Below are 13,026 nucleotides of genomic sequence, written 5' to 3' on the forward strand. Positions count from 1 at the left end.
GCAAGTATCGTAACTTGTAGTGGTAGCCCTCTTGTAGAATAATATATGCACATAATCACAGGAACGTTACCTTTGCAAACATATTATTGGGAGTAATTTAATCCCCACAACAAATAGGCACACATACTGTTTCATTCATATGCGATGCAGAGGGAAGCGGCGCCAAACAGACCAATGGCAATCACAACAGTCTCCTCAGCAGTCAGCACCACCGGGACATGTGCTTTCCTACTGCAGCGACGCAGCTCTTGAGCAGCGGCAAGACACGTGTGAAACAGACTCCAGAACTAGCCTTTGTGAAGTGACGGAACCGTCAAGAAGCAGCCCAATGGATCTGCAGTCATCGAGTAGTATGACAACAGAAGTTCCTGCTGCCAGTGTGACTTATGTTGTAATTGAAATAAATGTGGCTAAATTTCTGAACATAGTGCGTACCTCTAACTCGACGTCGTCTACGATCTTGTCGGACACCTGTGACACGAACTTGGCTTTCACTATCACATCACCGTCCACAATTAGTTCAACGCCGTACACGTTCGGAAGCAGACGCTCCCCTATCGTGAGGTTGCCGCCACGAAAAAAAGCTGTCGGCGTCGGCAGCCTTCTTGAAACCACACGGCAATCTTTGCATGGCTGTTGCGCAAGCAGGCGATCTGCCGCCGTCGAAAACGGAGCGCCGTGAGCACGAGCAGCGAAGAAAAGCGCGGACAACACAATGTAAACAAAGCGGAGACTGCGCCACAGCGCGACCGCCCGGCTTGACGCTTCCACATTGGGGGCGCTGTCAAGAGGCGCAGTAGCGCCGCCTGGCCATGGTTTTCTTGTCTATACAGCAGGTGGCTACCTCTTCTTGTTTTTATAATGTCATGAGAAGCCTTGCTCCAAGCCCAAAGCTGGGCTGCGCATGGTGAATGTTGTGAATTAGATGCATAATTGTTCGTTACGTTTCCTAGGAATTCATAACTACAGTAGAGCCCTGTTAAAGCAAAGTTGTAAGAACTGAGAAAAATTTCTAGATAAGTGGAATTTTGAGATTAGTGAAATCTCAAAATTATAAGCCCGCTGGCCGTGCATAGACTGCACAGAATCTTTCCAAGATAGTGCCAGTAACCATTAATTTATCACAGATGTTCAATATATACCAGGAGCAATATTTTTGGTCAATCAGTTTCAGAGATGCGATTACTTTCGCGAGACTTCACGTGGCTCCGCACCTAATACGTTGGTGTCTACAGGCAACAGTGTTACAGCATGCACGGCACTGAAAGAGTCAGGCGATTGATCCTAATGCAAGACTTGAAGCCTGTCATCTGAGGAGTTCATAATTGGCATCAGAAATGCAAGAACTGATGCTAACTTCAGCAGAAAAAGAATTCAGCCCAATTTTACATAGAAAACTGAAATATAACTGCGGAAGAGTGCAACTGTCATGCTTTTCGCAAATGCCAACGAGTGATGTGAAAATTGTTTACACCTCAGTCATGCTATGAAACAAGCATACTTATAAAAGCGCGAGTATCACTGAAACTACATTGTGGGCTCGCATCGTTTTGGTACAACGCGCAGTGTGATCACACCTTCTGAAAAGTGCCAATCGTCTTGCTTAAGCTCACAATTAATATGCCGTAACCACATTGATGCGCCACTGACAGTGTCCTAAATGAGGGGAACAAAAAGGCTGGACTCCCAGCTCAGCACGGATTGTCAGAATTAATCATTGTGTGGCCAGTTATGTCCAAATTATTGAATATGAAGCCATTAAATATTGCATATACTTGCATGTACAAGATGACAAGTCTGAATTCAGTAACTGCTAAGCCTGTGTGGATGTTTGAGTTTTGAATTTCAATCTTTTTCTATATGAATGCTTAATTTGATGCATGTACTAAGCAGCGATTCATTCCTGTAAGGCCACGGTGATCTACTGTGGCTGCTTAATGTGTCTGAGTCACAAGGATGCTGCCTTCCCTCTACAGAAGCACACTCCAAGCAGCTACTAATCCTAATTTGTGCAACTCTGGTATCTCACCGCTCTAAATTTTGGAATTCCATGGCAGTTTCAAAGTGTGTGACTACTCTCAATTTCGTGCTCACACAGCCTGCCTTACTGAAACACCATAACATGGTACCATAAAGAAAGTGAGACTCACTTGGAGAGTGGTGGTTCCAAGCAGGTGTGATGGAAGACCTTTGGACAGGCATCACAGCGTACAAGCTTGCCTTTTTTACCACACAGGATGCACACTTTCTCGTCCTGGGTCTGCAACAGTCACAAGTGGAGAGACATCAGTGGACATTTTCAGAACACTCACACTTTGCAAATAGCACTTGCGAGATAGTCACAAGGCCAAAATGCGTGGGCAGAGAGGCACACACTCTGGCAGCGATTCAATAAGGCACAGAGTATGAAATTTTGAGGGAGGGAGACATTTTACTACCAAAGCACAGCCACTTTAAGAGGGTGGGATGCTATTTCCTGCTGTGAATTTAGTAATGACAGTTACTCTTGAAGTTGTAGAAACTTTACCATGTGATTCTTGCATGTAAAAGAATGATACTTAGCAACTAAAAATGCAGGCAGACAGTAGCAAGGAAATTGGGCAAGGTATTGCATGTTCGTAGTTGACAAAAAACGGCACTAACAAGCCGAAGACGAAGAATTATCAGGTTCATGCACTTGTATGTGTGAACACTCATGTCCGAAACTACCTTAATTTTTCATCTTTGTCTTTGTTAGTGCTGTTCTTCGTCAAATATGAAGTAGGCAGGCACTTGATTTTGCTGCTTATAAAAAAATTAACTTGAATGCTGCATGCGTTTAATTTTACTTCATTTGCGCATGGTAGTACCAGTGATCACAGGAGTGGTGTGACCCAATGTATCAGGACGTTACACGAGACATCCAGCGGTCATTTACTGAAACCGAGATTGGTTTGCAGAGAAAAGTTATTCAGAGAGCTCTGATGCTTGCCAGTATCTTTTTGTTTTCTAGGATTTAGAGGTCTTGAACCTTTATTTATGCCAAAAGGAAAGTCGAAAATATCATGTGAGCTATGAGATTGCAATGGAGCAGTGCTCCTGCAGTTAGTTGCGCCGAGGATTGGTTTTGTTCTGTCCAGACAATTTTTCATAAAAAATAGTGGAGGGCACATCAAACTCAACCACACATTTCACAACTCATTTGAAATGTTAGCAAAAATGCATGCTGCTCACTTCAATTTTAATACCATGGCGAATTCTTTCTTTGGGTGTATGAAATCAGGACAGGGACAAGTCAATATTCCCAGCAGATATATTAGTCATATCATAAGTAGCCAACAAACACTGACACCAAGGACAACATAGGGGAAACTACTTGTGCTTGATAGGTTAAATAAAGAAACGACAAATTAATGGAAATTAAAGTGGATAAAAAAAACCACTTGCCGCAGGTGGGAACTGAACCCACAACCTTCGCATTTCGCGTGCAATGCTCTACCAATTGAGCTACCGCGGCGCCGTAGCTCAATTGTAGCCGCCTCATTGGTAGAGCATTGCACGTGAAATGCGAAGGTTGTGGGTTCGGTTCTCACCTGCGGCAAGTTGTTTTTTCATCCACTTTAATTTCCATTAATTTATCGTTTCTTTATTTCATCTATTAAGCACACGTAATTTCCCCTATGTTGTCCTTGGTGTCAGTGTTTGTTGGCTTCTTATGATATGACTAATAAAAATCGGGCCCCTCGGTTAACCCCCTTTCTTCTAGTTGATTACATAACGAGGGTCTCGAATCCGGAAACATTGATGCCTTCAGGTAGCATATGTGGGTTTATTGACCAGTTGCCTTCACCCAAAAAGATCAAGTTCTCGTGACGCCTGCAAAGGACGTTCCACGTCCACCGCCAAAGTCTGTGAGTGGTGGCGCTGGCTAACACTCCCAGGGTTCTACTAGGACACATAAATACCCAAGAAAGTGGATGGGAAAACGGCGCTGCGGTAGCTCAATTGGTAGAGCATTGCATGCGAAATGCGAAGGTTGTGGGTTCGGTTCCCACCTGCGGCAAGTTGTCTTTTCATCCACTTAACCCTTTGACGGTTTTCGCCGTACATGTACGGCGGCAGTTTTCTGTCCCGCAAGGTCTTCGCCGTACGGGTACGGTTTCGACCCTCCGTTTGAAATTTCGCGCCATAATGACGATGCACGCTTACTGGGAGGTGCTGCCACCTCTTAGGACTTACAAGAAGCGTTTGAAATTTGTGCTACCTTCTTGGGGAGATAAACAGAACTGACTTCAAGTTTCAGCGCGTCGCGCAGACTGCGGCCACACCCCTTTTGCGGTTTCGGTTTCGCCGCATGATCGCAACGGAGGCGCGCGAAACGTCATTTTTCTCTTTGTCAGCACTCTCTTGCAAATTCTGTGGAAGTTGATTTCTATCTTGATTGGTGCTGCTCTTAGCTTGTTTATAACCGCCGCTCGCGAGGTATTCTCGCTCTCAGCGGCAACGCGCTTTCGCGGTTTCGGTTCCGCCGCAACGGAGGCGCGCGAAACGTGATTTTTATCTTTGTCGGCACGCTATCGCAGGGGCGGCAGAAGTTGATTTCTATCTTGATTGGCACGGCTCTTAGCTCGTTTATCACCGCCGCTCATGAGGTATTCTCGCTCTCTGCGGCTGCGCGGAGACTCGTGTTTCAAGGAGTACCACACTCTAAAATACTATTGAACATATTGCAGTTCTGAGTGATGCCGACACCAAAATACTGTTCCTTAATTTTTTTCACTATTTATTCCCGACTTTATACATCTTGTACATTCAATATCTGCAATAAAATAATTTGACTACCCGGGAAAGTTTTCTTCAAAATAATTCGACCCTCAAAGGGTTAATTTTCCATTAATTTACCGTTTCTTTATTTAATCTATTAAGCACAAGTAATTTCTCCTATGTTGTCCTTGGTGTCAGTGTTTGTTGGCTTCTTATGATATGACTAATAAAAATCGGGCCCCTCGGTTAGCCCCCTTTCTTCCAGCAGATATATAAGTGACATCGCATGTGATCCTCCATTAACAAAACTTTTAAACATGGCCTCTTCCAGTAGCAGGTTGCTATGATCACCGGGAAAGAAGGGATTTTGTGCACCACAGCTGCCAAGCTTGGAGGAGGATTTCCTGCCGGACAAAAGTGCCAAAAGTAATGGTTTCTGTTATGTGTAACCTATGTGCCTATTACATACTTTTCAGAAATAGATATACAGTGAATTCTCAGTTGTACGAATGTTGGTTTAATGAATAATTCAAAATAACAAAATTTTTGGAAATCCCCAGTTGTTTTCCTATGCACTCTATGCAAAAATCTTTCGGTTAAACGAATTTCTGAATACAGTCGCCGATCGATTTTCCGGACTCCAAAAATTCGGACATGCCCGATTATTCGGTCAGCTTCGCGGCACCGCCATTCTCCCCATAGACCATAATGTATAACAACTGCCGAAAGTTCGGACACCTTGCAACCTCTCGTCTGATTTTTCGGACACTCCTTGAGCCAACTCGGTCGAGAGCACCATGCACCGACTCTGACCGGTGCATGGTTCCATACATCGTTCGACTTGCTGAACGCCATGTTTGTTTTGAACAGAGCTTCCTTGCTGCCCCACGAAGTGGCGCTACTGGAAATCCCCGCTCATCATCATCGTTTCTGCCTGGTTAGAGTGGCTCTGCAGCAGTTCCGGTTTCAGCTTAGTAAGCCGTGTCAAGACAATCCAGCAGCTTATTTGTTTCTTCGCGCACGACACTTCGAGCAGGCCACGTTTTTCGTTTGTGCGCTGTGTCGAGGTTTCGGTGATCCAACGCGGTGTACGGAAACATCGCGTCAAGTGTCTAATGGCACCGACAGTGCCCGCACAGACTTCGCTGGGGAATGCCGGCTAGCGGGTGCCGGGAGGCCTAAGTCGCCTTCCGATGTGCGCCCCACCTGACGCGGAAAATGTTCTTCCGAGACCTGCGCAGTGGTTGCATTGCGGTTCCGGACACCGTCTCATTTGACAGTTTCATAGGTGCTGACACTGCTGTATTGACATGCGCAGAACTCGACGACGGCAAGATCATTCGTCAGGTTTCTGCTGCACCGCCGGACGATGACTCAGAGTCGAAAGATTACTCACCATGTGCTACGCTGCCGTCGCATGTGGAGCGTGTACAAGCAGTGACTGTGCTATCAGCCGCTAATAGTGACCGTACGACCCTCTCCGAGATTCAGGCTTATCTGATTGCGCGTAAACGGAACAGCGTGCAACGGCGCATTCACGCTTTCTTCCAAGCCTACTGCCAAGCCCGAATAAGTGCGTGGAAATAAAGGATTTCATTTTTTTTTTCTTAATCTGCTTTTTCGGACACCTGTTTATTCGGACATTTTCGCAGTCCCCGTGAGGTCCGAATAAACGGTCGGCGACTGTAGCGAATATTTCAGTTGAATGAACTTGATCAGTGGACTCGGGCACATTTTTAAAATTAGTTCAATGAAGGTTTGCACTCTGCAGCGCTGGCGTCGCCAATGCTTGCCACACTCAAATCGCCCCTCCAGAGGTGGCTATGGGCAAATTGATGGTGAGCTTGTCAGCTGTGCTGAATTATCAGATCTGGAATTGTTTCCAGTGTTTGTCCAGGTGAAGAACAGTATGACGAGGAAGATGTAATGTCAGAGGCAGATTCAAATCTTGTAATTTTAGCTGAAGCTGTAGGGTGTCTTGGAAAGTTGCGAGAATTCATGTCTCAGGAACATGCTTGTGCCAGAGGAAATGCACAAAAACATAGACTCTCTGGACAGCTTTGTTACTTCTTGTACTTTTAAGAGCACCAGTGCAACTTAAAATTAAATTTATGTATAATTTTTTTTTAATAAGATAGGCACCAGTTATGCACTTCGTATATATTGATGTACATAACTCTATAAACTGCATTTCACGCTTTTGACTCATGTCTGCTGTGCCCTACGCTCCTCCATGTTCTAGTGAATATTCAGTTAAGTGCACTATTTCCTTGGATCCCTTGAAGTTCACTCCAGTGAGAGTTCACTGTAGATAGGCTGCTCTCTTTATTAAGGAGAACCTGCCAAATGCACTCCACTTTCGTTCTTTCGAGTTTCTTTGATATACTTGTCAGTCTGCACTTTTATGACAGCACTTAGTATCTAAGCCTTTAGAACTGCGTGACATGACTAAATGCAGCATAACTACTGGAGTAATATAGTACATAAAATGCTGCTTGGCTACTTACCTTGTTCAAGCACTCATAACAGTACCAGTCACCGTCTGGAATGCGATCCATCTTGGGCTGCAATGATAAAGACATCATTAAATAAGTAGTTGGTATCTCCTCACTGAGTTCTGCTATTAAACTTTCCTACATTTTTTTTTTTTGAGCTGCAACTAGTATTTTTATGTGTCATTCTAAAACAACAATTATTATAGAAAAAATAGTGACCCAGATGTAGAGAGAGGTACAGGCTCTGGTAGTATTCAACAAGGCGAAAAACACCGATTCATGAAGGAATGCACACAACAAAGGAGGAATACAAAGGACAAAAGGTGCAAAATTGGGTATGCATAACTTTGCAATCAGATTTTGAAAAGCACACTGACCTTGAAGCAATAGGTGTGGTAGCCCTTATCACACCCATCGCAGAGTAGAAGCATTTGCTCATTGTCTCCACTGTGGCAGAACTGACAGCTCTGGGAAAAAAAGGAAGAGAGACATTGTCACCTTCTGTTCACACGTATCACCCCCTAACCCACCAATAAGAAAAAGGCCTTTCTTTCAAATTTCTTCCAAGGTGGCTGCAGAGGTATCTCGATTCTTCTATTGTACTTCATGCTACATGTTCAATATACACTTGGACCTCAATGTAATGAGACCAAATATAACAAAATAATGGACAGAAAGTAAATGAAGTTCCCCTTGAAATATCCACAGATATCCATGTGTTTAAACCTCATTTCAACGAATTACGATTGTTCTACCAATGGATATAACGAACAGCATTCGTCTCCGAAACCAGAAGAACTCAGCATTGTGCACTGAGCACATCATTCGCAATCATTCGGCGCGCAACTGAAAATTCCTGTGTCAAATACGCCGTCGAGCTGCACTAGTCTTTCTTATCGCCACATGTAGCCGCGCACACCGTGGCTGAGCACAAGCAGCACATCTTAGCACACTTTTCTCTTGCTGTGGCACATAGCTGGCAAAGCAAGGTGCACCCTCCGAAATCGTAATATCGGAGGCCATGCCTAGCTGCACCACATACCCGTGATGATGCTTGTGTGCGGCATGCCAAAAAATCCAGTGCCTCCACTTCTCTCGCTGCAGCACACCGCGCTGGCTGATCCAGTTAGGCGTGACCTCCGAGATTGTGTCAAATCGGCACGAGGCAGCCAAGCCAAGTTGGTGCGCTCACACAGCAGACAGAGTTAAACAGCAGAGCCACGGTGCCACGAGAGAGTGGCGGATGAGATAGTTTCACTGGCACGGGCTTCCGGTGCGGTGCCAAACTCTGAAGGCTGTACACTTTGACGGGTTCACAACATCGTGCGAAAGTGAAACCATCTCCAAAAAAGTCATGAAGGGTCGTCCGAGAATATCGGCCCAGCTGTATAGTCAGCGTACCTTGCTGTGTGCCATGCCAGTCTTCTGCACAGACTAAGGCTGGGGGTAGCGTTTACGCGCGGATACGTGCACCTCATGCGACGCACCGAGTCTCCACACTGTGAGGTGTGCAATGTGACTGAGACTATAGGTCATGTGTTTTGTGACTGCCCTAAGTTTGTCGAAGAGCGTGATAGGTTGGTCAAGGACCTTACGCGTCTCGACAGCGCACTGTTGTCGGAGGATATTATTTTAGGCTCTTGGCCAGACGCTCAGTCGAGTTTTAAGGCCATCAAGGCATTACTGAACTTTTTAAAAATTACGGGCCTGGACTGCAGACTTTGAGCATGCCCAATTGCTTGCCATATTTTCTACATCTTCCTTCTATCGTCATCGTCACCCATCATGCACCTCTTTCTTCCCTCTTTCTTTCCCACTTCCCCTTCCCCCAATGCCGAGTAGCTGGCTAGAGGAATATACCTCAGGCCGACCTCTCGGCATTTCGTGTCATTAAACTTCTTTCTCTCTCTCTCTGTGTGCCATGTGCTGCTCAAATACAATGAACTTCGTTCACATCGCAGCGGGCTAGCTGTTTCTGTCAACCGCATCACTGTTTCGCCAGTTTCACAACAATATAAGCAAGCCAAGTGAAAAGCAGAAGCGAAAAATCATCACATCAAAACATAAGGACACTACCATAACGGCTGCCGCGTCAGGTGCTAAAAAGTTGCACGTTGCACACACCGGAGAGTCTTTCCTCTTGTTTTATTAAAAATTTCACTGCAAATGCTGCCACATGGCAGTTTGGCAAGATGCAGTGGCAGTCTTCTTTGCATGTTTAAAGTTGTGCACAACACTGGGCACATGCTGCAGTATATGACAATAGTCAATATAATGAAGTCATGGATATAACATAGTAATTCTGGCTTTCCTTTCAACTCCGCAGTTTAATAACGAGATAATGCTTATGTTAACTGCTCGAAGTTATAAAGATGGCAGCACCTATGAAATAGTAATTCATACTATTTCGTGGGATCCTGAAAGTACCGTATATTTGGTGGTTTGACGGCTCAATAAAGGAACTTATTTACAAGTTTGATGTAAAAAACATCAACAATTGTATTTTTGTCGGCCATTTTGTCCACAAACTTTTAATACAGCAGTGACTGTAACCAAGCAATTACCATATTTAGTCACGTAATGAACCTATGCCCACTTTTGTGGATGAGAAAATACTTTTGTGTGTATGTGTGTGTGGGGGGCAGGGGAGGGGGGGAGAGGAGCACCCCACTTCACAAGTGGGTGTGTAATACCTGCTCACTTTATTTTGGTGCGATTGCCGGTTCCATTGATGATTGCAGTAATGTAAAATCACATAGTTATACCTCAAACGACGATGCAAAAATTCTAAAAACAGTATAAAAACTATGCTAAGCAGTCGGCGATGCAAGTCACAACTTAAAAATTGTGCCTTTTTGTGATGATCTGTCAAATGGAAAAGAAATCTTCTCACTTACAGCACCATGCAAGCGTGGCAGTGCACAAACAAAGCAAAAAACAACATAAATTCACCGTCATTCCATCTCTGCTTCTGTTTTGTGTTTTGCGGAGAGCTTCCTTGGGCATGTGCTGCGTAAGCTACGATGGGCTAGCTATACAGGCTGTTTTACACTCAAGGTCATCGAGCATGCATTGGAGCATGGGAACTTTGTGGCTGGCCAGCATTTAAGCAACGAGGTGGTGCGTGTATGCTACTAGCAAAAACGAGAGGACGAGCTTCGTGCTACAAAAAAATATCACCATGCGTTTCGAATGCGAAAGCAAGGCGAGTCTCCCCTTGTGGAGAATGAAGTTCTGGAATATGTCAAGAGGCTCCAGAGTGAAGGTTGTGCAGTGTCCCACGAGCTGATTGAGAACCACGTGCAGGTCACAGCCGCCGACAAAGCAGCAGCAAGCGATGTCAGTGAGGAAAGTGACAACAGTTCCAGTTGTACGTAGAAGCACCAACAAATAGCCGGCTAATGACATGAATAAAACAAGTTCGTTACATATACGTTGCTTATGTGATTTTACTGAACAGGTAAGGTTTTAATAGCGAGTTCCTTATGTACATCATGATATGAAATTTTAACTCCTATAAATATGGCGTAATTTTTTGTCCTGCATAATGAACACTCCCCTGAAATTGATGTTAACATTTCTAAAAAGAACAGAAAAGAGGGGAAAAGCCCTCCTTTCCCCTCCTTTTCTTCTTTTTTTCTTCCAGAAATGTTAACATCAATTTGGGGGGAGGGTTCATTACACAAGTAAACACAGTATATCTGTAAAACAACAATCCTGTCTCTGAGATAATGAACTCGAAAGGGATAGCGAAATAGGTCAATATAGAAAAACTCCATTGATAATTTTTGAAGGGACGGCAGGGAAACAAACCTAACAGCAGGGAAAATGTAAACGCGAGGAAGGGCACAAATTGCCACAGCAAAGCTGAAACAGCTCTGAATGGCTGCCAGTATAGTTACTAGATGTCTTGGCACTTATAGTGGTACCAGAGACAGTGCATGTGTGCTTATAATTAAAGGGGCCCTTGAACACTTCTCTAATTTATCATAGGATGGCCTCATGATTCAAGTTCATTGTCCAACGAATCTCATGCTGCAAAAATGTTTAGAATCCTCTAACTATAAATGGAGTTATTGCACCGATACTCTGCTTTCTCTCTCTTTTCAGCTCCGCTAGCATGCTGGAAGCTACATAGTGAAGAAGCCAAGAAGGCAAAGCAATGGCCAAAAGTGGAGCCTTGAGGCGGCTAAATGGCTTGTCGTAGCACCCTCCGGCAGCTGCGGTAGACTATGCTATACAGCACACTGCTGCCATCTCGCAAGCGATGCGCAGCAGATGCAGGTACGTGCCATGCAAAGATTAAGTTATTTTTGTGTCTTCTTGAGATTGCAGACATATATATTTTTTATTTATTTAACACAAAATGAGCAATTATGTATTATTGCGAATGTTCTCACTATCACGAAATCAGCCAATAGCATTTGGCAGGCCAAATACTTTCGATGACGACAACGCGGCTGCGAGGGCAAGGGAATGTTCACTTCGTGCTGCATGGAGTGCAATATTTGGATCGCATATTCACAGGAGCCTCGTTAACAGAAGAGCGACATGTTTTACTCTGTTCAAAAAGTGGTTCCGGGCCGCTTAAAGGGGTGTGTACAATGTTTCCAGACAGTGACTCTTCACCACTCTAAGACAGGCTTCACCTCATAACACAGCTTTATTGCAGAAACGCTGAATAAACCAACAATTAAGCTTTTTTTTCCCTTTCTTTGAGTCCCCAAAATGAATTTAGCATTTGCTCTAAGATGCACATGTGCATTGAATCACTTTAGTTTTATGCTACATGCACAGGAGATGATAAGTCTTTTTTGGAACACCCACAGCCTCTGAACATTTACTTGCAATCATACATCTTTACTCTCCCTTTGTGTTATGTTTCATGTCACTTCGTAGCGAAGTCAGAATCATGTCGTGCTAACCAGCCCTAGCTAAAGCCTTGTTGCAATGCGACATAATCTAATGTTAGCAGAGTACTGTCAAAATGGCGATGTCTAAAGAACATGAAAAAAGCTTCAAAGTTCCCGAGACCCTCGAGCTACTCACCGCTTTCATGAAGGAGCGATCCCAGGCAATGCATGTCTCCAGCTGGCTGAAGCACATGGCCAATTGAGCAGCCGTCTGGCAGGCCGCCACCCCCTCACGCCACCGCACCAGCCCTGGGGGCAAGACTGGCTCCTCATCTTCATCGCCTGGACTTCCACTTGTACCACCTTTGCCGGTTGTGTCATCTTCACCCTTGCTGTTGCTGCCGCCGCTGCCACCGCTGCTGGCACATGTAATCTGCGGCAGGCTGCTCCCACTGGCAAGGAGCCATTGCAAATCACCAACACATTAGAAATATTTTCCACGTTATTGCACGAGGTGGGATGCCAGGTGTGAAGGAGGCCCTTGGAAAGGTTACAATAGGCCACAATCCTCCTGGACAAATGCCACTGTTTTACAATTGAGGGCAGTGCACAAATTTATAGATGCACATACAAAAAAATAAAGGACTGGGCACACTTTCCGGAAGCACTGATCATCTCCATATGTACTGTCCCTGACACAAGTGCTCTGGTAAATGCAGGGTGCCTACCAAGTTGACACTTCCAAATTCCCTGAGTTTTCCAGGTTTTCCCAGAGTGCCTTCACAAAATTCCCTTAGTGATGCAGAACTATATTTTAAGTCAAGATGGGCTGAAACCATATCGCCCGATGCTGTCACTCTCTAAAAGGCATATGAAAAAAAAACTTAAAAAGACCGGCTTAATCCAATTTGAATACTAAGTGTAGTATAGTGTCG

General features: G+C 44.7%; 1 protein-coding gene and 1 long non-coding RNA gene across 12 annotated transcripts in view; one reads left to right on the forward strand and one right to left on the reverse strand.

The window, feature by feature from the left end:
• Positions 1-13,026, forward strand: part of LOC135902167 (uncharacterized) — a 46,431-nt gene that overhangs the window by 21,055 nt on the left and 12,350 nt on the right. Inside the window, exons 2-3 of one of the 2 annotated variants that reach the window (XR_010564433.1) lie at positions 5,075-5,169; positions 11,349-11,522. This is a non-coding gene — a long non-coding RNA (uncharacterized lncRNA). The remainder of the gene's footprint in view (positions 1-5,074; positions 5,170-11,348; positions 11,523-13,026) is intronic. The other variant, XR_010564432.1, reaches the window with a different exon arrangement.
• LOC135902165 (bromodomain adjacent to zinc finger domain protein 2B-like) overlaps positions 1-13,026 on the reverse strand; it is a 116,891-nt gene that overhangs the window by 16,267 nt on the left and 87,598 nt on the right. For all 10 annotated transcript variants that reach the window (XM_065432094.1, XM_065432100.1, XM_065432098.1 and 7 more), the window contains 4 exons: positions 12,288-12,543; positions 7,616-7,705; positions 7,251-7,307; positions 2,151-2,260 (listed from right to left, as the gene is read on the reverse strand). In XM_065432094.1, the coding sequence (XP_065288166.1) occupies positions 2,151-2,260; positions 7,251-7,307; positions 7,616-7,705; positions 12,288-12,543 (513 nt within the window). The remainder of the gene's footprint in view (positions 1-2,150; positions 2,261-7,250; positions 7,308-7,615; positions 7,706-12,287; positions 12,544-13,026) is intronic.

This window comes from Dermacentor albipictus, chromosome 4, assembly GCF_038994185.2.
Source record: "Dermacentor albipictus isolate Rhodes 1998 colony chromosome 4, USDA_Dalb.pri_finalv2, whole genome shotgun sequence".
Classification (NCBI taxonomy): domain Eukaryota; kingdom Metazoa; phylum Arthropoda; class Arachnida; order Ixodida; family Ixodidae; genus Dermacentor; species Dermacentor albipictus.